The sequence below is a fragment of the Sorex araneus genome, chromosome 9 (genome assembly GCF_027595985.1).
Source record: "Sorex araneus isolate mSorAra2 chromosome 9, mSorAra2.pri, whole genome shotgun sequence".
NCBI classification, from domain to species: Eukaryota; Metazoa; Chordata; class Mammalia; order Eulipotyphla; family Soricidae; genus Sorex; species Sorex araneus.
In genome coordinates, this window is record NC_073310.1 from 41,606,482 (window position 1) to 41,631,176 (window position 24,695).

At 37.1% G+C, this 24,695-nt stretch overlaps 1 protein-coding gene across 17 annotated transcripts in view; it reads left to right on the plus strand.

Annotated features, from left to right (window-relative positions):
* CDC42BPA (CDC42 binding protein kinase alpha) overlaps positions 1-24,695 on the plus strand; it is a 334,917-nt gene that overhangs the window by 152,767 nt on the left and 157,455 nt on the right. For all 17 annotated transcript variants that reach the window (XM_055146939.1, XM_055146925.1, XM_055146926.1 and 14 more), the window contains exon 10: positions 10,034-10,200. In XM_055146939.1, coding sequence (XP_055002914.1) covers positions 10,034-10,200 — 167 coding nt within the window. The remainder of the gene's footprint in view (positions 1-10,033; positions 10,201-24,695) is intronic.

Genomic DNA, 24,695 nt, shown 5'->3' on the forward strand with positions numbered 1-24,695 from the left:
TGTAACATATAAGAGAATTTTTGTAAGTGAAGTTCTAAAAATAGGCTGAATCTGTTGCTGGAAAAAGTCAGGCATTATAAAATTAATAGAACAGGTAAGAGTTTTAAATCCTTTTGGAATTAAAAGAAGAGACCAGATAGTGAACTTAGAATCTGTTAGCAATGGTTCAGGAATCAGAAGAATCTCATGCTATTGAATAAATACTTTCTAGGTGTCAGGCTCCAAGTGTTGCAGTAAATTTATCTTACTATTTTTCCACTCACATCATCTTTTTCTTCCTTATCTATTTTAAATTCCAGTGAGAATAGTTATGATCATTCCTTGTTTGCTCCCTCAGTTCCTTGAGTATTTCTCATTCTCTTAGACAGGTTTTGCTAAAGTTAATATTTGTTATTAAAAAATACCTTTACTGCCTTAATTCCTTAACTACTTCTCATTCTCTTACTCTGGTTTTGCCAAGTTTATGCTTATTATTAAAACCCCCCTCCCATCTCATTTCAAGTTCATGATTACTAAACTCAAATGCCCAGTTGTTGCTTGACAGATACACTGTATTACCCTTTTACTCTCCTAGAGTATGCTTTATTCCTTTTATGCTTTATTCTTTTCTCTGAAATCAGTTTTTCTTATTCTTTGCTGTCTCTCTGATAGAATTGAAGAAATAGCAGACAATCTCTTTAAGCTACAGTCACTGAATTTATTACCTGTGTACCTCCCAACTCATAAACTTCTTTTTTTTCTTTTGGCCATACCCAGCTATGCTCAGGTACCACTCTTGGGGCCATAGAGATTGAACAGTGCAGTGGGTAAGGTGTCTGCCTTGTTGAGGCTGACCCAGATTCAATGTTGTCTCTCAGTCACAAAGCTCTAAGCACCACCTGGTGTGCCTTAAAAACAAAAACAACAAAGGGATCCTTCCTGGGTGGGGATCCAGTGGAGTGCTGGGGGTGAATCCACACCCTGCCAACTGCACTCTCTCTCCACTCCCCTGTATATTCTTTTTCTTATGAATGAACTGAAGCCCACTTTTATTTATTTGTTTGTTTGTTTTTTTGCTTTTTGGGTCATACCTGGCAATGCACAGGGGTTACTCCTGGCTCTGCACTCAGGAATCACCCCTGGTGGTGCTCAGGGGACCATATGGGGTGCAGGGAATCGAACCCGGGTCGGCAAGGCAAACGCCCTACCCGCTGTGCTATTGCTCCAGCCCCTGAAGCCCACTTTTAATCCCACTTATTTCCTCTCATGAATTACTTGCTTATGTCATACTTTTCTTTTTGTGTTACTTGCATCATTGGATCATTCCCATCAGCTCATAAACATGAAGTTTTTCTCTTAAAGAAAAATACAAATTTCTCTTAATTATTTCTTTACCTGCTACCGTTCCTTCTATGCTACACATTATAGCAAAAATTGTTCTAATCTGTAGCATAATGTTTTGTTCAGTTTTCCATATTCTTCGCACCACTCCAGTCAGACTTGTGCTCCCATTGCTTCACTCATCCCATTTTTATTGATGTCTCCATTGAACTCTGTGATTCCAAATTTATTGTTTATATTTCAGTTCTAGTCTTATTTATTTGCCTAGAATTATCTTATTGTCATGGCTTCTTCCAAGTAAGGAAGTAATTTTATTCTCTTCCCGCTACTTGTCTGATTTCTCTTTAGTTCTGTTTCTCTTTTCTCCTTCTATGTCTCTACCTTTTATGCCACCTCATCTCCCTATATTCCACAGCTCTCCCTGGATAGAATTCTATTCTCTGTTGCTCTTCCAGCTACTGTCGTTTATTTAAGCTTCACGTGTACATCTTTGAAAATGAATATGTATGAATGTTGAAGCCCTCACTGTATGTCCACTTCTGTCCTTTACCACTTGCCCCACCTTCTTCCAACTTTCCCACCCCTTTTCCACTTGCTTTTTGGTAACCACCAACTAAAACAAAAAAAATCTTTTCTTTGTATTTTCCCTTTTGACCATAAACCTAAACTCTTACAACTCTCATTTATTTTTCTCATTCTCTTTCCTACTACTCTTTTCTTGCTCAATTCATTCCAATCATAAAGATGTTTTTGCCCACTGTACTCAAATGGTACATGCTGTACCCACTTTTTTTAAACTTTTTTTTTATTGAATCACCTCAAAATGCAGTTATAATCTTCATGTTTGAGTTTAAGTCATACAGTGATTGAACGCCCATCCCCTTAAAAAAATTTTTTTTATTGAATCACTGTGAGATAGATCCTTACCATGTTATGATTAGGTTTCAGTCATACAGTGTTCCAGCACCATCCCTCCATCAGTATACATTTCCCACTACCAGTGTCTATTTGATCTGCCTGAAATGCTATTCCCTCTGACATTTCCTTGCCAATCATCTTACTTCTTCTAGGTTTATTCAAGTTACTCTCTGAGTGCTTTTCTGATTTTCTTGTTTTATCTATTTAGATGCATGGGGCTGAAGCCATAGCACAGCGGGTAGGACATTTGCCTTGACATGGCCAATCAGGGTTCGATTCCTCTGTCCCTCTTGGAGAGCCCGGCAAGCTACTGAGAGTATCCCGCCTGCGTGACAGAACCTGGCAAGCTAACCATGATGTATTCGGTATGCCAGAAACAGTAACAACAAGTCTCACAATCGAGACGTTACTGGTGCCCGCTCGAGCAAATCGATGAACAATGGGATGACAGTGCTACATTCTACAGTGCTATTTAGATAAATTTTTTGAAATTTTAATTCAAGTATTTTAAATTACTTTTGTATTGAATTAAATTAATTCACTTTTATATTCCCAATTCTGGTAAGGAAGATCATGATCTGTGACTTTGACTATTAATTTCACTTAGACCCTGACTTAATTATTATTATTTTTTTATCTGGACTTTATTGATCTAATAAAATTACATTAAGAATTGAAATGAATTATACATTATTGTGCTCATGTTTCCCCCATACAAAGTTCGAGAACCCATCCCTTCACCAGTGCCCATCCTCTACCACCAGTAAACACAGCATCTCTCCCACCCTCCCCAGTCCCGTCTCCCCCCCCACCCCACACTGCCACTATGGCAGGGTGTTCCCTTTTGTTCTCTCTCTCTGATTAGGTGTTGTGGTTTGCAATAAAGGTGTTGAGTGGCCATTGTGTTCAGTCTCTATATTCGGCACGCATCACCCTTCCCCCGCATGATTTCCGACCACATTTTACTTAGTGTTCCCTTCTCTGAGTTGCCCAGAATGAGAGACCAGCCTCCAAGCCATGGAGTCAACCTCCTGGTACTTATTTCTACTATTCTTGGGTGTTAGTCTCCTAGTCTACTATTCTATATTCCACAGATGAGTACAATCTTTCTATGTCTGTCTCTCTCTCGCTGACTCATTTCACTTAGCATGATACTTTCCATGCTGATCCACTTATATGCAAACGTCATGACCTCATTTTTTCTAACAGCTGCATAGTATTCCATTGTATAGATGTACCAAAGTTTCTTCAACCAGTCATCTGTTCTAGGGCACTCAGGTTTTTTCCAGATTCTGGTTATTGTAAACAGTGCTGCAATGAACATATAAGTGCAGATGTCATTTCGACTATACTTTTTTGCTTCTCTTGGATATATTCCCAGCAGTGGTATTGCTGGGTCAAATGGGAATTCAACCTGTAGTTTTTTGAGAATCGTCCATATTGTTTTCCAAAAGGGCTGAACTAGTCGGCATTCCCACCAGCAGTGTAGAAGGGTCCCTTTCTCCCCACATCCTCTCCAACATGGTTGCTTTTGTTCTTTTGGATGTGTGCTGGTCTCTGTGGTGTGAGGTGGTATCTCATGGTTGTTTTGATCTGCATCTCCCTGATGATTAGTGATGTAGAGCACTTTTTCATGTGCCTTTTGGCCATTCGTATCTCTTCCTTGGTAAAGTTTCTGCTCATTTCTTCGCCCCATTTTTTGATGGGGTTGGATGTTTTCTTCTTGTAGAGTTCAACCAGTGCTTTATATACCATTGATATCAACCCCTTATCGGATGGGTATTGTGTAAATATCCTTTCCCATTCTGTGGATAGTCTTTGGATTCTGGTCACTGTATCTTTGCGGTGCAGAAGCTTTTTAGTTTAATGTAGTCCCATTTGTTGATCTCTGTTTTTACTAGATTGCTTAGTTCTGTGTCATCTTTGGAGATACCTTTATCTTCAATATCGTGGAGGGTTTTGCCGACCTTGTCTTCAATGTACCTTATGGTTTGTGGTCTGATGTTGAGGTCTTGAATCCATTTTGATCTGACTTTTGTGCATGGTGTCAGGTCGAGGTCTAAGCCCATTCTTTTACATGTGGTTGTCCAGTTGTGCCAGCACCATTAGTTAAACAGGCTTTCCTTGCTCCACTTCACATCTCTTGCTCCCTTATCTAAGATTAGATGATCATACATTTGAGGTTGTGTGTAGGGATATTCCACCCTGTTCCATTGGTCTTCGGCTCTGCCTTTGTTCCAGTACCATGCTGTTTTAATTGTTACCGCTTTGTAGAAGAGTTTAAGGTTAGGGAGGGTGATGCCTCCCATCATCTTTTTCCCAAGAATTGTTTTAGCTATCCGTGGGCGTTTATTGCTCCATATAAGTTTCAGGATTGCTTGATCCGTTTCTTTGAAGAATGACATGGGTATCCTTATAGGGATCTCGTTAAATCTGTATAATGCTTTGGGGAGTATTGCCATTTTGACAGTGTTTATTCTCCCTATCCATGAGCAGGGTATATGTTTCCATTCCCTCATGTCCTCTTTTATTTCACGGAGTAGCGTTTTATAGTTTTCTTTGTAGAGGTCCTTTACTTCTTTAGTTAAGCTGATTCCAAGGTATTTGATTTTCTGGGGCACGATTGTGAATGGGATTGCTTTTTTCATGTCCCTTTCCTCTGTCTCATTGTTTGCATATAGGAAGGCCATGGATTTTGGGGTATTGATTTTATAGCCTGCGACTTTACTGTATAGGTCAATTGTTTCTAAGAGTTTCTTACTAGAGCTTTTAGGCTTCTCTAGGTATAGTATCATATCGTCTGCGAATAGTGAGAGCTTGATTTCTTCCTTTCCAATCTGAATCCCCATAATATCTTTTTCTTGCCTGATGGCTATTGCTAATACTTCCAGTACTATATTAAAGAGAAGTGGTGAGAGCGGGCATCCTTACCTAGTCCCTGATCTTAGAGGAAAGGCTTTTAGTTTTTCCCCATTGATGATAATGCTTGCCATAGGTTTGTGGTAGTTGGCTTTGACTATCTTGAGGAAAGTTCCTCCAAAACCCATTTTGGTGAGAGTTTTTATCATGAATGGGTGTTGGATCTTGTCAAATGCTTTCTCTGCATCTATTGATATGATCATATGGTTTTTATCTTTACTTTTGTTGATATGATGGATTACGTTGATTGATTTCCGAATGTTAAACCATCCTTGCATCCCCGGGATGAATCCCACTTGGTCAAGGTGTATGATCTTTTTGATGAGTTGTTGGATTCTATTTGCTAGTATTTTGTTGAGGATCTTCGCATCGGTGTTCATCAAGGATATTGGTCTATAGTTTTCTTTGTTAGTGGTGTCATTGTTTGCTTTTGGTATTAGGGAGATATGTGCCTCATAGAAACTGTTCGGAAGGGTTCCTGTCTTTTCAATTTCCTGGAAAAGCTTGAGGAGAACTGGCAACAAGTCTTCTTTAAATGTTTGGAAGAATTCGCCAGTGAATCCGACTGGACCTGGGCTTTTGTTTTTGGGAAGACTTTTGATTACAGTTTCGATTTCCTTGATATTTATGGGCCTATTCAGGTATTTCAAGTCTTCTTGGTTCAGTCTTGGGAGATTGTAGGAATCAAGGAATTTGTCCATTTCTTTTAGGTTCTCTTGTTTCGTGGCATATAGACTTTCTTTTTTTTTTTTTTTTTTTTTTTATAGTGGAGTTATTCAGATATAGCAACAAATTTTATTAATATTTGCAATAAAGTAACAGTGATACATCTCAAAATATAATAAAGATTCAAAAGATATGTTTACCTAATTATGCTTATGCCAAAATATGTTGACATGAATGCAGAATTTATGATCCCATAAAATGCAAATCCCACAAAAATAATAAAATAAAATAAATATATAAAATAATTATAGGCTCTAAATAGTTCTAACTGCATCTGCCTCAAAACTTTGTTGCTTCTCTTATGACCGTGTGCATGTATTTGCTTTGGAGGCTAGAAGAATTTATTTCTATTGCAGTTGGACTTGATGAGACGAGGTACAGGCAGGGCAAGTGGTACTCAAAGGAAATTACCCAATAATACTGGGAAATGATTGTTTTTAAAATCACAGTTATAATACCTTGAACAATATAGAGATAACCAGTTGAACTTAGGAGTGGCAGTATTCACTTTGTTTAATAAAAGAAGCATGATATGCAGTCTGTGTGTGATATATATTGCATTCTTCACTGAAGAACATCTCAGTCCCATTTTACAGATTTTTTTCTCTAATATTAAACAGCTTAAGTTGTAAGAAACTTTTAAAATGCTTTATTGCTTTGTGTATTTTTGATTTACTTTTCTATGGCAGTGCTGAGAATTAAACTAGAGTCTTACACATGCAAGGTCATTGTTACACTGATCAGACGTGGCATATAGACTTTCAAAGTAGTCTCTGATGATATTTTGAATCTCCTTGATTTCTGTTGTGATGTCCCCCTTTTCATTTCTGATTCGGTTTATTAGGGTTTTCTCTCTTTCTTTCTTTGTGAGTCTTGCTAGCGGTTTATCAATCTTATTTATTTTCTCAAAGAACCAGCTCTTTGTCTCATTGATCTTTCGGATTGTTTTTTTCGGGTTTCCATATCATTAATTTCTGCTCTAAGTTTTATTATTTCTTTCCTTCAATCTGGTTTGGGTTCCTTTTGCTGGTCCTCTTCTAAGATCTTGAGCTGCGAAGTCAAGCTATCTATATAGGCCCTTTCTTCCTTTCTGAGGAAAGCTTGCAGAGCTATAAATTTTCCCCTTAATACAGTTTTAGCTTCGCCCCATAGGTTCTGGTAGCTTGTGTCTTCATTCTCATTTGTTTCAAGCTATTTTTTGATTTCTTCCTTGATTTCCTTCGTGACCCACTCATTCTTCATTAGTGAGTTGTTTAATTTCCAAGTGTTTGATTTGGTTCTCCGCGTCTGTGCGTGATTAATTTCCATCTTCAGTGCATCATGGTCTGAGAAGATAGTTGATACAATTTCTATCTTTCCGATTCTATTAAGGTATAATTTGTGACCCAGAACGTGGTCTATTTTGGAAAATGATCCATGTGCACTGGAAAAGAATGTGTATTCTTTCTTTTTGGGGTGTATAGCCCTGTGTAGGTCTATTAGCCCTGAATCTTCCATTTCTTCCTTCAGAGCCATTGTTTCCTTGCTGAGTGTTGTTCTTGTTGATCTATCCAGAGGTGATAAAGCAGTGTTGAAGTCTCCTACTACTATCGTGTTGCTAGTTATGTCCTCCTTGAATTCTGTTAGAGTTCTTTTAAGTATTTAGCTGGTCATTCATTAGGTGCGTATACGTTTAATAGTGTGATTTCTTCCTGTTGTGCATATCTTTTGATGAATAGGAAATGACCTTCGCTATCCCTTCTAATCTTTTTCAGCCTGAAATCTATGTTGTTGGATACTAGTATGGCCACCCCCGCTTTTTTGAGGGAGCTGTTTGCTTGCAGGATTGTTTTCCATCCTTTGATTTTTGAGTCTGTGTTTGTTCTGACTATTCAGATGTGTTTCTTGTAGGCAGCAGAAAGTTGGGTTTAGTTTCCGAATCCATTTTGCCACTCTGTGCCTCTTGATTGGTGCATTTAGACCGTTAACATTAAGAGAGATTATTGTCATGGGATTTTGTGCCATTTTTCTGTAGGGTTTGTTGTTCTTATAGGTCTTTTTCCTTGTCTTATAGTAGCCCTTTGAGTCCTTCTTTTAAATTTGGTCTTGAGTCTATGAAGTTCCTGAGCTGTTGTTTCTCCGTGAAATAGTGCATGGTTCCTTCAAGTTTAATTGAGAGTTTAGCCGGGTAAAATATTCTTGGTGAGGCATTCATTTCATTGAGTTTTTTCACTATATCCCACCATTTTCTTCGGGCTTGGAAGGTTTCTTCTGATAGGTCTGCTGTGAATCTAAGAGGTGCTCCTTTGTATATGATATCCTTCTTTGATCTTGCTGCTTGCAGTTTTGTGTCTCTATCCATGGCATCCATCATTCTGACTATGATATGCCTTGGGGATTTTTTATTTGGGTCCCTTTTAGCTGGTACCCTTCGGACTCCTTGGATCTGGATGTCCATATTTTCTAGCTCTGGGAATTTCTTAGCAATGATGTCTTTAATTGTGTTTTTTTAATTAAGATTGGTCCCCTGTGGTTCTGGTACTCCAATGATTCTTATGTTGTTTCTCTTGAGGTCATCCCCTAGGACTCTTAATTCACTCTAGAGCCATTTTGAGGTCTTTTGCCATTATTTGTTGTTGCTTATATGCTTTCTGCAGTTCGTCTTCAAGATTGCTGATTTTTTCTTCGGCAGCAGTCATTCTACTGTTAAGGGCTTCTACTAAGTTTTTTATTTCATCTACCGATTCTTTTAATTGTGTCACTTCTGTTCGTAGCTTCGAAATTTCTGCTCTCATTTCTGTTCGTAGCTTTGAAATTTCTGCTCTCATTTCTTTCTGGATTATCTTGGTTGATCGTTCCAATGCTGCATCCATATCCTCCCTTAATTTATTGGATGTTCGCTCCATAGTTGCTTTGAGTTCTTCAACCATCTTCACGATTTCCTCTCTGAATTCTTTATCAGAGAGGAGACTATATTTCTGGGAAGTCATTGCTGCGGTTGCAGAGATCCTCCCTTCCATCTCTTCTGGTGGTGGGGATTTTCGCTGTTTCTTTATGTTGATATAGGTTTTACTATTAGGCGCTCTCCTTAGCTTGAGAGGGTTCTCAAGAGAAAGCATGGGGCTATGATCTCTTTACAAAGGACTCTATGTGCGGCTCGATGAGTTCATTAACAGTCTTTGTGAAATGAGGATAGGCTAGGTCAGTTGACCTAGTGACTATTAACATATAGTGACTAAGATGACCAGGGTATTCTTCAGAGGGATAGATTCTATCGATTAAGGCCAGAGCACAATGCATTGAGTGGGAAAAATATCTTCGGCTGCTCCAGAAGGAGGCCACGCCCCCTTTTGAAGCCACGCCCCCCTTATGTGTGGACACGCCCCTTACAACCTGATAGAGATGGGAGGGGTCAGGCCCGCCGCAGGGAGACTCAGAGGTGCGAGATGGACAGACGGGGTCTGGGGTCTCCGGGGCCCCAGGCCGTGGCCACGGGGGGATCCAAGCGCTCTTCCACAGGGAGCCGGGTCCGAGAGGGAGAGTGCCAATCACCTGGTTGAGATGGAAGGGCCTGACTGAATTATTTGAAACTATCAGTATCCTTTCAACAATCTTCATTTTGTAATTTGTGATCACTTTAAAAAATTGAGATTTTTTTTGTTTTAATTTTGTTTTCTTTTTGGTTTTTGGTCTTTACTCAGCAGTGCTCAGGCCTTACTCTTGTCTTTATAGTCAGGGGTCACTCCTGTTCAGAATCTCAGGTGCTCTGTGTTGTGGGATCCCTGGATTGTGGTTCTTATTACACTCCTGGTGCTCAGAGGACATAATGAGATATCAGAGATCACATACAAGTCAAGAGCTTAACCTCACCCAATATTATGTCTCTTTTCCTTCATTTTTTATTTTAAAAAATGCTTCTCGAGCTGAGAATGTAGTATATTAGTAGAGCATATGTTTCACATGCATTAGACCTTGGGTTTAATCCCTAGAGCTCTACTAAAATGTTTCCATAAATCATTATAGTGATTTTTGTGGGGGAAAAAAGAAATATTTTACAATCATTTTAATTGAATAAGTGTAACTAGATATTCAAATCCATGTCCTAAATGGGCAACCTCAAAATATTTCTGTTAATCTTTTAATTTTAAATAAATATGCAATTTTTTTTCAGTGTTCTTTCTGATCGGAGCTGTTTAAGAGTTACAGCTGGTCCCGCATCACTAGATCTTGATGTTAATCTTCAGAGAACTTTAGACAACAATTTAGCTACTGAAGCTTATGAAAGAAGAATTAAACGACTTGAACAGGAAAAACTTGAACTAAGTAGAAAGCTTCAAGGTAAATATATTTTAAAGATAGTAATATCTTTTTTTGAATTGCACACACAGTGTTAAGAACCATTTAAATTGTGATTTTATCTTGATTTTCTTTATTTCATGGAGAAAACATTAGATAAATTTATGCAGAATACAATGTACCATTCATGTAAAAATCTTCAAATTAACACTTAGCAACAAAAAGTTTGTTTTTCATACATACAAATCTCTGTATATAAATGTATAAAAAATATAACCTTGGATAGAGAGAAATGGAGCTACTAAGAAAATTGAATTCTTACTATCCTATAACACTTCATATGACTTTTCTAATCATGATTCCTCAGTTCCTAAAAGTTTTAGTCTCTACATAATCTCTCCTGTTGTAATACTTGGTGATTCTAAAATGTTTATTGGTGAATTTTTAATATTCTGGCATATTGATCTCTTAATTCTTTACTTTCAGTGGTGTTACCTCGACAATGCCTCATCCACTTCTCATTTTTCATGAGTTTTATCTTGAGATTATGGTATCTAAAATTTTTTATTTAATCTCAAATTTAAGCAAATACTTATTCGATATGCCAAAAACTGGTAACAAGTCTCACAATGGAGATGTTAATGGTGCCCTCTCCAGCAAATTGATTAACAGTGGGATGACAGTGTTACTTTATAATCTCTTGCTTTTATTTTTCAGTTTCCTTTAGTGATTTAACTCCCATTTCCTTCATTTCTACAACTAATTAGAATTATATCTCCTTTTAACCGGTCTTCTTTTGCCCTAATCTCATTTTAGGATCAGCCATAATGATACAATTATGTATACCCTCAAATCTGTCAGTTCTTTCTCTTTGTCAGGCTTCTTTGTCAAACCCCTAATCCTTTATAAATACAAATTGCTAAGTGTGTGGTTGAAGTGTGTCACCCAAAATTATAGCAACACAGAAACAACTGAATGTGAAAGGAGGGCTTTATTGGTAAGAAAACTGCTTATAAGCGAGTCTTGCCAGCACAGGCTATATGTGTATGTGTGTGTGTGTGTGTGTGTATATATGTATATATACACACATATATATGTATATATATATATATATGTGTGTGTGTGTGTGTGTGTATATATACATCACAGCTGGCCCGGGTTCGATTGCCCCTCTCGGAGAGCCCTGCAAGCTACCAAGAGTATCTTGCCCGCACCACAGAGCCTGGCAAGCTACCCGTGGCATATTCGATATGCCAAAAACAGTAACAACAAGTCTCACAGTGGAGACGTTACTGGTGTCTGCTCAAGCAAATTGATGAGCAACAGGATGACAGATGACAGTGACACAGTGACAGTGATATATATATATCTATATATGTGTATATAGAGAGATGTATATTTACTATATATAGTATCAGGCTATATATATTTAGTATATGTTTACTATATTTGTAAATATGTAGTATATATACACATGTATATAAATAAAATGTATATATGTATACACACATATATATACAGTAAATTTTGAAGTGAAATAATGTTTTTTTTTTTATTCCAAATAGTGTTGTGTTGATGTATGAGTCTACAGATCTTTAAGAATTGTTTAAGAATTGTTCTTGGAAAATCATGTATATGAGAGAGAAATAGCATGCACAATTGAGCATATAAGGAGATATGTCATATTGTAACATGTCTGTAAAAAAAAGCAGAGAAATATCAGGGGGTTATGATTTTGTTTGGTACTAAGAGCTATTAATTTAGGTCTCTTGGCTATTAGTATAGTTCTTAGGTTGACATGTCTTTTGTTGATACCAGGACAGTGATTGAGGGTTGTGGGCACTTTGGTGGTGGTGACAGGTCAGTAATTTTGTTCACCACAAGCATGAACATAAATGCTATTAGAACCATGCTACTTCAACTACAATATGAAATTAAGTAAATAAGAAAAGTTCTTTAGTGTGCAGTGTTCATTGAGCAGTTCTGTTTAGCCAGTGCTTCCCTTAGCCCATTTTTCTTTCCCATTTAACAAAAAAACAGTGATCATTCCCCCAAGCCTTATCTTTTAATGGATCTGCAGGAATTGACCCTACTCATCATTTTCCTTCCTCTCTACCCATCCTGATAGCTGTTTTTTTTTTTGTTGCTGTTATTTGGGGTGGGGGGGAGGTTTGGTTTAATATTTTGGTTTTCTTTTCCTCCTAAGCCATTTTTCTCAATTTCTCTTGCTGATTTTTCTTTAACTCTTTAACGTATGACTGTGAAAATATACTAAGGTCAGTGTTTTTAGTTCCTTATAACAAATCCTTATACACGCATACTTTAGAAAGAATACAAGTTTGGTTTCAGACAATCATGTGAAGTGAATACTGCAATAGAGTCACACAAATGTTTTCTTATTGCATATGAAATTATGTTTACATTATACTGTATTCTGTTGTTTCCAATAACACTGATTAAAGAAACAGTGTCAGTACCTTTTATTAAATGTGACACAAAGTAAGCATATGCTATTGGGAAAGTGGTACCTACTGTCTTGTTCAAAGCAGAATTACTACGAACCTTGAATTTATAAAAGAATGCAGTATCTGTGATACTCAGTAAAACAGTTTGCCTATAGTAGTAACCCTTAAACACTGTATCTCACATATGATCCATTAGAAAATTGGGTTCACCTTAGGTCCAGAATTTAGTTATCATTCACTCCGATGCTACCACCCTATTTTAAATCACCATCGACTCTTAAACTATGTGTTGCAGTAGCTTTTTAACTATTTTTCTTACCTTTCCTCCAATCCTTACCTACCCACAGACTGTTAACAACGAAGTTATCCTGTTAAAAGACAATCTAGGTCATTTGACTCTCCTTATGCCCAGTGATGCCTCATCTTGCTTGCAATATCAACCAAACTCACATCAGTACCCTAAGACCCTATGTTATCCAACTTAATTAATTTCTGACTTTGTTCTCTACTATTTCCTCTTTGTTCTTTCTTTTCTAAATAGGTAGGCCCTTTAGTTTCTTTATTCACAAACCAGGCACATTTGGCCTTTGAATAAAAGTATTATCTTGCTTAAATATTCTTCACTTGATATTCACAATCTGTTCCTTACCTCCTTAGATTTCTATTTGAATGTCACTTTTATTGAGACCTTTCTTGCACACTGTATAAAATTAAATTGCACAATATTCCCAGCATTCAGTATCTCCTTTTCCTGTATTATTTTCTCTTAACTGTATGTACAGTATACCTATTTTATGAATGGACATATTTTGTTTAGACAGTCAAGAAATTCGTAACTATTAAGAGAAAGGAATCAGTTTTCCAGTCACAGAATTTTGTTGTTAGGTCCTGTGGGAAAAAAAGCATCTTGAAATATTAATAAAACAGGCTGTTTTCTGTTTTTCAGTAAGTTGCTAAGATTTCTGCTGTGAAATACTTTCACTTAGATTTTATAAAAGAAATTTTATATATTTTTGTTTTGTTGTTTTTTTGGTCACACCAACCTATGTTCAAGCTTCCTCCTGGCTCTTCACTCAAGAATCACTCTTAAGGGGCTTGGAGAATCATAATGGGGTGTTGGGCATCCACTTCAAAAATTTCACTTTATGACCTTAGTTGTTTGATTTGTGTGTGTGTGTGTTTGTGTGTATGTGTGTGTGTCCTGGGGGCCACTCTTGGCCATACTCATAATCGGACCAGCAGTTTAGTGCTAGCCCCATGCAGTGCTGTTCAGGCCCTGCGGTCCTGGATACTACCAAGGCCAACCACATGGTCCAGAGTCACATCCCACTTGTGCTTGTGCATGTGGTGCTGGGAAGCTAATAGGATGGATGTATTCAAGGTATGTGCCCTAACTTCTATACTGTGTCCCTAGCCACTGTTTGTTTTGATTTCAAAGATGACATACATATAGTAAACTGTGCAAGTACTTTAACTACTTTAGCCTTATATTTGTTCCTATGTGTTCATTCATAACTGCAATTCAAATCAGTGTTTCCCAGAGTGACAGATGTTCTCGCAAGGGGTTCTGGAATAGTAGGGACCAATAGCCTCAGTTGCATTTCAGGGTGAGTTTTGTTTAGTCTCTTTTATTAAAAATGTATTTTTATTTTACTTACCAATTATTGTTTATTTAGGCACTGTAATTTGCAATACCAAATTACTTGTTTATTTGTTTTGGGGCTTTTATTGAGGGGCTGGAGATGCCCAGGGGTAGTCAGGAATTACTCCTAGTTCTGAGCTCAGGGGTCACTCCAAGCGGGCTTGGTCGACCATGGGGTTTGGGGGATTGAACTCAGGTCTGTCCTGTGCATGGCAAGTGCTTTACTTACTATACTAACTTTCTGACCACAAAAGTACTAAATTACTAATACTAAATTTAAAATAGTATTAATATTTCAGAAATATAATGCTCCTAAGTATTAGCACCCCTTCATGTTTACTTATTACTATTCACTTTTGTGTACATACCCTAACTTCTTTATTCATTCTCCTATTGTTGAGTTTGTGAATTGTTTCCAGGCTTGGGTATTGTGAATATCTCTCAATAAACACAATAGTACAAATGCCACTTTAAATTGTTTTTGTATTCTTGGGGTAAATATCAAGAAATAGAATTGCTGAATCATGTGGAAGCTGTATTCTTAATTGTTTGGGATATGTCCATACTCTTTCCGTGGAGGCTGATCATTTAGATGACATTCTCACCAAAAGGGAAGGAGGTTGCCTTTTTCACCACCTCTCTGCCAACACTTGTTGGTTTTCATCTTGTTGATAAATGACCATTCTCACTGGTGTGAGGTGATATCTCATTATTACTTTGATTGGCTTTTCCCTAATGATAAGTAGTGAAGAACAGTTTTTCTTATGCCTATTCTTTATCTGTATATCTTTTCGGAAGAACTGTCTGTTAAGCTTGAGTGCCCATTTTTTAGTTGATATTTTTTATTGTTTTGTGATACTTTGTATGCCTTTAGTCAGATGTGTGGGAAGCAAATATTTTTTCCCATTCAATTGCTTGTCTTTTCTCTACTTGACACCATTTCTTTCATAGTGCAGAAGCTTTCTGTTTGATATAGTCCCATTTAAAAATTTTTGCTTCTATTTTCTTAGCTGCTTGCATCACATCATTAAAGATGCCTCTGAAGATAATAACATTTAGATTTCTGCCTTTGTTTCTGTGGATGTAAATCTAACATCAAGTCTTTAATCTGTAGATAATAGCATGTAGACATCTGTATTTGTTTTTGTGGATGTAAATCTAACATCAAGTCTTTAATCCATGTAAAATTAAATTTTATGTATGGTATGAGATAAGGCTTCAGATTTTAATTTTTCTCTGTGGCTAACCATTTTCTGGTTTACATGTTGAAGAGATATGCATTGTTCCATTTCATGTACCTGGCTTTTTTGGTCAAAGATTAGCTTTCCATATAATCTGAAAGTTTAAGTTTGGGTAAATTATATTCCATTGGTCCAAGAGTTTGCATTTATTATAGTGCAAGACAATTTTAATTATGTTAATTCTGCTGTTCCATGAACACAGAATATGTTTCCCTTGTGTCTTTTTCTGTTTGTTTTAATGGTGATTTATAGTTTTCTTTGTATAAATTCTCTACCTTCTTTGTTAGATTACCAAGTACTTTTTTTTTCTCAATTGTGAAAGGAATTTTTGGGCGTTAAATTTCTTTTCTTGTGCCTCATTGTTTCCATGGAGAAATGCAGTAGGTTTCTGTTTGCTGATTTTTTTTAACCTCCCACTGTTCTGCATAGGTTATAGTTTCTAGGAGTGTTTTGGCAGTTTTTAGGGTTTTCTGTTTATAGTACTATGTCATCTGGTAATAGTGATATTTTGTCTTCTTTTTTCCAAAGTGAATCTCCTTAATATCTCTTTCTGCTCTAATTTCTCTGCCTAGGAGTTCTATTGCTATCTTGAATAATAGTGGTGAAAATGGGCACCTTTGTCTTGGAACTGATCTTAGAAGAAAGATTCCATTTTTTTACAATGAAGTATGACATTAGTGTAGTTGTAATATCTGGCTTTTACTATATTGAATAAAGTTCCTTTTATTCTACTTTCATTATGAATTTTTCTCATATAAAATTGTTGTTCCTATTGAATACTTTCTCTCTAGTGATAGGTTCCTATTAATCTTTCTTTGTATGAATGTTGTGTATCACATTGACTTGTGTGTGTTGTACTCTTGCCTCCCTGGGATAAATCCCACTTGATCCTGGTGTCTGATTTTTTTAAAACGTTTTTCTTTTGAAAAATTGGTTCCATAAGATTTTGCTGAGAATCTTTAAATCTATACTCATCAGAGATGTTGGTGTGTGACTTTTTTTTTTAATGTGACTTCTGTTTGCTTTTGATATCAGGCTACAGGCCTTATAGAAACTGCTTGGGAGAGTTACTGTCTCCTGTTGTGTTCTTCCCGCCCTCCCTCCTCCAGAATTCTGTGAAGGATAGGAAAATCTTTGAAGATTTGAAAACATTTACTAGTAAATTCTCTGAATCTGGATTTTTGGTTTGAGGGAAACTTTTAATTACCGTTTTGTATTCCATTCTCTTGATTCACTTTCTAATAATTTATCTATTTCTCCTTTTGTGATATAAAGTTGTTCATGTTATTCTTTTGAATTTCTGTTGTATCTCTTGTAATTTCTTCTCATTCACCACAGCTCTCACTTATTAGTTTTCTTCTAGATCTAAGAACTTGTTAATTCTGATTATTCTTTAGAAAAATTAGCGTTTGGTTTCTTTTAGCTTTTTTAAAAATCTGATTTTTGCTTAAGTTCAGTTGTTTCTATCCTGCTTCTGTTTTGCTAACATAAGAATTATTTCCCCTTGATATTCTTTTTTTTCCTAATATATTAAGATTTGTAGTTAGAGTTTTTTGGGGGTGGGGCGACTTTTTTTCTGATGAATTCTTGCATTGCTAGTCTAAGAATAGCTTTTGCTATGCTTCATATGTTCTGATATCTTGTGATAACTTGTGTCTTCATTCTCATTTGTTTCAAGATTTGATTTCTTTTTCTTTTTTTTTTCTTTGTGGGTCACACCCGGCGTGCACAGGGGTTTCTTCTGGCTCATACACTCAGGGATTACTCCTGGTAGTGCTCGGGGGACCATATGGGATGTTGGGGATAGAACCTGGGACAGCTGTGTGCAAGGCAAACGCCCTACCTGCTGTGCTATAGCTCCAGCCCCTGATTTCTTTTTTAAATCCCTGTTTCACCTACTTACTGTTCAGCACTAAGATTTTCAGTTTCCAGTTATTATAATTTTTCCCAGCTTACTGTATATGTGGCTTAATTTTCCTTTCTGAGACAAAAGCATTAATTATGCTCTTAGAAGATAAGAAGCTAGTTTTGTGATGCAGCTTTTGTTCTGCCTTACAGAGTGTTCCATATGCACTACAGGAAAACATTTACAACTTTCGATGGTTAGAGAGAGTACACATTTCTTAAGCCCATTGTTAATTCTCTTTAGGATAATGTTTCCTTATTAATTTTTTTTGTCTAGTTAAACTATCTATTGGTGATGGGTGGAGAGGGGGAGGGGGGGAAGGGGGGTTATGCCCAGGATATTGATGGTGGGGAATGTGCACTGGTGGAGGGATGGGTGTTTGATCATTATGAGATTGTAACCCAAACACGAAAGCTTGTAACTATCTCACGGTGATTCAATAAAATTTTAAAAATTAAAAAAAAAGTCTGCTACAGTTGTGTTGCTGTTAAAATCTTCCTCAGTTCTGTTAGTAGTTCCTACATAATTTATCATCGTTGGGTGTTCGCCTTTCATGTGGCCAACCCGAGTTTGATTCCTCCGCCCCTCTCGGAGAGCCCGGCAAGCTACCGAGAGTATCGAGCCCGTGCGTCAGAGCCTGGCAAGCTACCCGTGGCGTACTGGATGTGCCAAAAACAGTAACAATAAGTCTCTCAATGAGAGACATTACTGGCTCGAACAAATGGATGAGCAACGGGATGACAGTGATGACAGTGATGACAAAGAGTTTTATATTTTCTTGATGTGTAGAGCCATTGTTTTGTATATAATGTCCATTTCTTTCCTTTATAACCTTTTCCAGTATAAAGTTTGTGTTGTTGGATAAAGTGTGTACATACAGCCCTTTTAAGGCAAGGTTTTGCTTGTAAGATAGTTTTCAACCTTTTACTTTTGAACTTGTATTCATCATGATTGTTCCAGGTATGCCTTTCTTAAGTAGCAATAGGTTAAGGTCAGTTTTCTTAATCATCTGGCCACTTTCTGCCTTGTGATTGACATTCGGGCCATTGATTTTCCAAAAGATCATTGAAATAAAGTAATTTATTGCTTATCTTTGTATGTTCTTAGTGTTTGTGAAGTTTGTGCGTGGTTCTTTAGCATCTTTATTTTCTTCTTCTGTATTAGATACTTGCTTTTCATGCAGTGGTCAGATTCCAGTTTTTCTCTTCTTGTTTGTATCTTCTAAGAGTGTTTGCCTTATGGTCACCATTTAGTTTACACCTAACATTCTGAGTCTCTAACCCCTCTTAAGTTCAAAGTAAGTGAACCTCATGTGCATTATGTAAGAGTCTATTAATCCTTACATCTTTCTCCCATTTTTTGTTCTTAGGATTTTACTACCTTTAAGTAGAGTTGTTTTGGCAAACTGTTTTAAGTAGCCATGTACTTCTTAACTGTTGTTTTTAATTTGCCTATTGTTTTCTTTATATCTGACATTTGAATTTCTCTTACAACTTTGCTGGATAATAGAGCATTCTTATTGTAATGTTTATTGCATCATCTGTTGACTATGTTGTCAAACCATTCTCTCCTGAAGGAAAGAGTTTCATTTGATAATTCTGCTATGAGTCTTATTAAGGTTGCTTTATTTTATTTTATTTGGAGATAGAGCTTGGGCTATACCTGCCAGTCTCAGGGATTACTCCTGACTTGGTGTTCAGGGATCATTTCTAGTGTTGCTCAGGGACCATATATGGTACTAGAGATTGAACTGGACTTGGCCGCATGCAGGGCAAGTAATTTAACTCTTGTACTCTTTTATGAGAGTTTCCTTTTATATTAGGTTCTTCAAACTTGTTACTCTCAGGATTTTATCTCCACCTTTGGCTTTTGTCATTTTAATTATGGTGTAATTTAAAATTCTGTTCAGCTTTTTTTGAAACTCTTATGATTTCTTGAATCTGAACATAAGGCTCAATACTCTGGAAAAGTTCTCAGCCTTCCTTCCTTCCTTCCTTCAATCCTTCCTTCCTTCCTTCCTTCCTTCCTTCCTTCCTTCCTTCCTTCCTTCCTTCCTTCCTTCCTTCCTTCCTTCCTTCCTTCCTTCCTTCCTTCCATCATTTCTTTCTTCGTTCTTTGTTTTTTGGGCCACACCTGGCCATATTAAGGCTTATTCCTGGCTCTGTGCTCAGGGATTACTCCTGAAGGCATTTGAGGGACCATATGCAGTGCTGGAGATTTAACCTGGCTTGGCTGCAAGCTAGGCAAGCACCCTTCTAGCTATACTGTATCTCTGGCCCCTCAGCTGTAATTTTTTTCAATTACCAATTCTTTCTCATTTTTCTTCTTTCTCTCCATCGGTTAATTACTATAATTTGAAATACTGTTCCTCTTAAAGTTCTTTCAAAATTAAGTGGCATTGCCTTCATTTATTTTAACTCTTTAAAAAAAATTTTTTCCATTAGTGTTTCCTATATCTTATCCCCCAGTACATTAATTCCTTAGCTTTTGTCACTCAGCATCTATATCGACCCAATGAGTTTTTTTAGTTCACTTATCATACTTTTTCAGTTCTGTGACTTGTTTTCTTCTATGCTCTCTTATAGTTTTTCTTTGTGGGAGGTCTGTTCTACTGATTTCCTCTATTCTTTGAACACCCATACCACAGTCCCTTTGAACTTCACATCTGGGAAGTTATTTGGCTGTTAGGGTGTTTGGGAACCTTTCTGAACTTTCACCTTTGCCCATTAACTTTGGTAGGTTCTCTGATTCATTGTCTACTGCAGTATTGGCTAGGGTATGGTCTAGTTTTGTGGTGGCTTGTGTAGCGGTCTTAATTTCATGTTCAGAATTCCCTATCTCCCATGTGGGGCTGAGTGGTTTCTAGCTGCTGCTGAGATTCCTGTTTTCATAGTTCCCATTGCTTTACCCTATCCCTGTTGCCTCAATCCTTAGATTAGAGGTGGCCCAAACCTGTGGTCTTGGGCTCAGCATACATACCGATACCAGCTTTTCTTATTTCTTGCATCAAATTTTCTCTCTTAAGTTTGAGTGAATGCCTGCACCCAGATATACAGTGAGTGAGAAGATGGTCATGGTTCTTCATTCTCACACTCTCACTCTCACTTTGTACTACCTCATCCTTGAATGCTGATGGGTTACCTTGCCTAGGTGTGTAGTGAGTGGCCACACTGCAAATGCTGGCCAGAATCCTTGCCAGACCCAGGCCCAGTCATCCTGCTTAGGCTTTGTGTGAATGGAGATTTATAAGACTGATTGAATTTACAGTTCATAAATTTTTCCAGGAAAACTTGGCCAGTAACTTTCTGTCCACTTCTCCTCTTCCTTTCTCAATCCTAGGACCACACCAGTGTAACTTCTTACTGTTTGGAGGTTCCTCCTGAAGAAAATCTTTCCAATAGCTATTTGCTGGTTACTGTTACTCATTTCCTTTGTGGTTCTGCTGATGAAATCCTTTTGTTGTTTCTGTGTTTTGTTGCATTTTCAACCTGATTTGATTCACAGGACACCCTTCTCAGACCTCTTGGCCACTCTTTCCCCTTGTTTGTTGTGTTAAAGATTTCAAGAGAAGTACTGAGTAATTTGTTTTCTGAAAAGGGGGAGGTAGGCCAAACTAATTTAGCAACCTATGATTCATATCTGTATATTGAACCTTTCTATCATCCCATGCATCTTTCTCCTGCCCCTAAGCAAGTTCTTAGCTTACTATCTGAAGAAAATATCCTTACTACTTGCATCATTACTTTTGCCTCTTCTTGAACCTTACACATCTGACTTCTTTTTGTCTGCTTGTTTTTATAGTCATTCATATTAGTTATATGTCAGTGGAACATCCCCTTTTCTTGTACCAATATTACATTATAAGTAAATACTAAATGTTTATTCAACATCTTGGTTTATGCTGGTTGGTATAACATATACAACAGATCAGGTGGCTTCCAAACAACAGAATTTAGTTTTCATAGTTGTGGGTATTGCAAGTTTAAATTTAAGTAATAGCATGGTTGAATGATCGTGCCTTTTTGCAGTGTTCCCATCAGTCCAAGGGTATGTGTCTCTTGGAGCTTTCTTTTATAGGTACTAATCTAAGCTAAACGGTTTCTTGCTCAATTTCTTAAATATTTCTCACAGCTATACCTACTCATAGTATTTTCTTTCAAGGTTAGTATTTAAGCATAGGTATTGTTTTGTTTGTTTGTTTTTGGTTTGGAGCCACTCCTGGCTGTTCTCAGGTCTTCCTGGCTCCGTACTCAGGAATCATTCCTGGTGGGCTCAAGACTCAGCACAGGCCTGGGGGTAGGGCTGCAGGGAGGCAGAATACAAGCATTTCGATGGTATCATCCAGTCTATTGTTAGGTCATCTCCAGATACTGCCTTATAAAAGTACTGCTTCTGTGAATGTTCTTTTTTTTTTTTAGTGGTCATATATGCTCTTTGTCTGGGATATTTGTCTCGAAGTATTATTTTACGTGTGTCCAAAATTAGTGTATTTTCATCTTTAAAAGATACTCTCAAAGAGTTTTTTTAATGTCACTATGTCAGTAATTCCACTAAAAATGAGTTTCATAATCCTATTAAATTTGACATTGTCAGCTATTTATTAAGTACTGGTCACCAGTAGCTGTTATGTACCTGTTTGGGAATATAAGATAATGACCAGAAAGGGAAAATGGTGTCTGCCTCATTGTGCTTTTGTTCTGTTTTAAGAAAGATAGAATAAATCAGACATATAGCAGGATTCAGTCACAAACAAGGAAGATGGAAAAGGGTTTTTTGTTGTTGCTGTTTAAAAGAAAATGAGAATATGTCAGTGGGTCAATTTAGAATAGAAGAATAAATGGATCGGGGAAATACCTTAGATTGTCAGATATCTCCAAACCATTTAAAATTAGTTCTCATTTCTGATGAGTTTGTATTTTCTTCAGCCACTTCCTACTAGCAGGGTGACAATACAGAATAGGAAGTGAGTAGAATTTTGACAAGATTATAGACTAAGTATGGTGAAATAGAAGTGGGAAATGAATGAAAATGAAACCATATGCAGTCATTGTACTATTTGGACTAAGAAATCTATCATGGGTAAATAAAGAAGAGACTGAAAAGTGTTATCAATAGTATGTCTTAGTGGGAATAAAGAAGCAGTCCTTAAAGTAAATTGTAATGATAAAAAAAATAATCAGGAAATGGTATACTTGAAATTAAGGCTTGGGAAACTGTTTAGTTATTGATAATAACAATGTATATAGTTGTATCTCATTTTGTAGGTGAGCTACAGGCTTTGTGAACTGTATTTCTTTAGTACAGAACTGTTTCATGTTCTGTATGATATTTAAGCTGTTTTGGTTCCCAGACACTAAAATTTCCAAAAACTATGTGGAAACTAGTCATGCATGCACCACACTCCTGCCACGCATGTATACATATTTCTCAGTTCATAAGATAGTGATAGCATTTGCAGTTGAGTTGACTGGTACTTGGTTTGACCACTGGATTTGGTGGTTGTCTTGGCAAGTCTGCCCACTAGGTTGCAGTTTTGACTATAAGTAAAAAATTCTTAAATAATACAGATCTATGTTCTCATTTATGAGGGGGCTAAAGGACTAGAAAGATAGTACAGGGGTTCAGGCACTTGCCTTGTGTATGACCAGTCACTGTTTGATCCCAGTTCAATCCTGGCACTGCCTGTGATCTCCCAAGCATCTTCTCTCTCTCTCTTTCTCTTTCTCTCTCTTTCGTTCCTTCTCTCCCACTCTCCCTCTCTTTCTTCCTTTCCGTGCCCTCTTCTCTCTTTCCCTCTCCCTCTTCCTCTTCCCCCCTTTCCCCTCCCTTACCCTCCCTTGTCCCCTCTTCCTCCCTCACCCCCCCTCTCTCCTCTCTCTCTTTCTCTCTTTCTCTCATTTTGTGGGCCATACATCCAAAGATGGCCGGGATCGAACCCTAGTCTTTCACATTCAAGACAGGCACCACCCGCTGTACTATCTCTCAGACTCTATATCTCTCATTTAATGGGTGAGTAAAACATTTCCAAGAAGCCCCCTACTGGACTCTCTTTGTAAGGCTTTATTTATTAATTTGGTTTTTTTTTTAATTTTTAAAATTTTATTGAATCACTGTGAGATAGTTACAAGTTTTCATGTTTGGGTTACAATCTCACAATGATCAAACACCCATCCCTCCACCAGTGCACATTCCCCACCACCAATATCCCGGGTATACCCCCCTTTCCCGGGGCTTTATTTATTAGTTTTAAATAGGTCACATATACACATACATAATTAAAAAATTATTTAGTTGAAGCAACATGCAAACAGTAGTGGTGATATTTATGCTTTTGATGTAGAGTTACCTATTCTTCCACCATTAAAGTGATAAAGACCTTCTGGCATATGCCTATGTCATTTCTAATCTGTCTCCTTTGTCTTACATTCTTAATTCTCTATCATTACTGGCAGTCTAAGATAGAATAACCATTATTCATTTAATCCAGCTACAATTTATGCTTTATATTACCTGTGCAGATGGTAACCTGATATTTGAATTTGATCTATGAGTTATTGGGTTAAAGGAGAGGAAAAACAGCAGTGTCCACAATGAGACGTTTGTGTCCTCAGAGAGCAGAATATTAGGTTGATATAAAAGTTGCTATGAATAATAAAAGAAATAATATGGAAACTTGTCTTCACCAATGTCCACGGTTATTTCTCCCACCCACCAGCCTGTCTCCTTGACAGGAAAATTATTTAAGTTTGGAAATGTGTAAGATTTTTATTCAAAGAGAGTATGACATAAAGCTAGTGAATATCTATAATAAATAGGAAATAGCATTTTAGCAGAACTAAGATTAAGGATAGAAGTGGCATAGAGAAGTAAAGATATTCACCTCATCCCATTGCTGACCAAATGTCTCTCATATCACCTGCAGTATAGGGTGATACGAGAAAGTAGCTCCTATTAATGCCCACTGGGATTTCTTTCCTTTTTTGGTTTTGGGCTCTGTCCAGGGATCACTCCTAGTCGTGCTCAGAGGACCATATGTGGTGCCAGGTATCCAACATGGGGCAAGCTTCCAACAAGGCAAATGCCCTGCTTTCTGTACTATGTACTCTCAAGTTGTATTTGCTTAAGATAAAAAAAAAGGTGTTCCTTTAAAAATAGTAAATGAGATTGGTATTAGAATATTAAGTATAATCATCATGAACAACTCTATCAAATATGTTCTTTTAAAAATAGTTAATGAGATTGGTATTGGAATATTGGGTGTAATCATCATGAACGGCTCTATA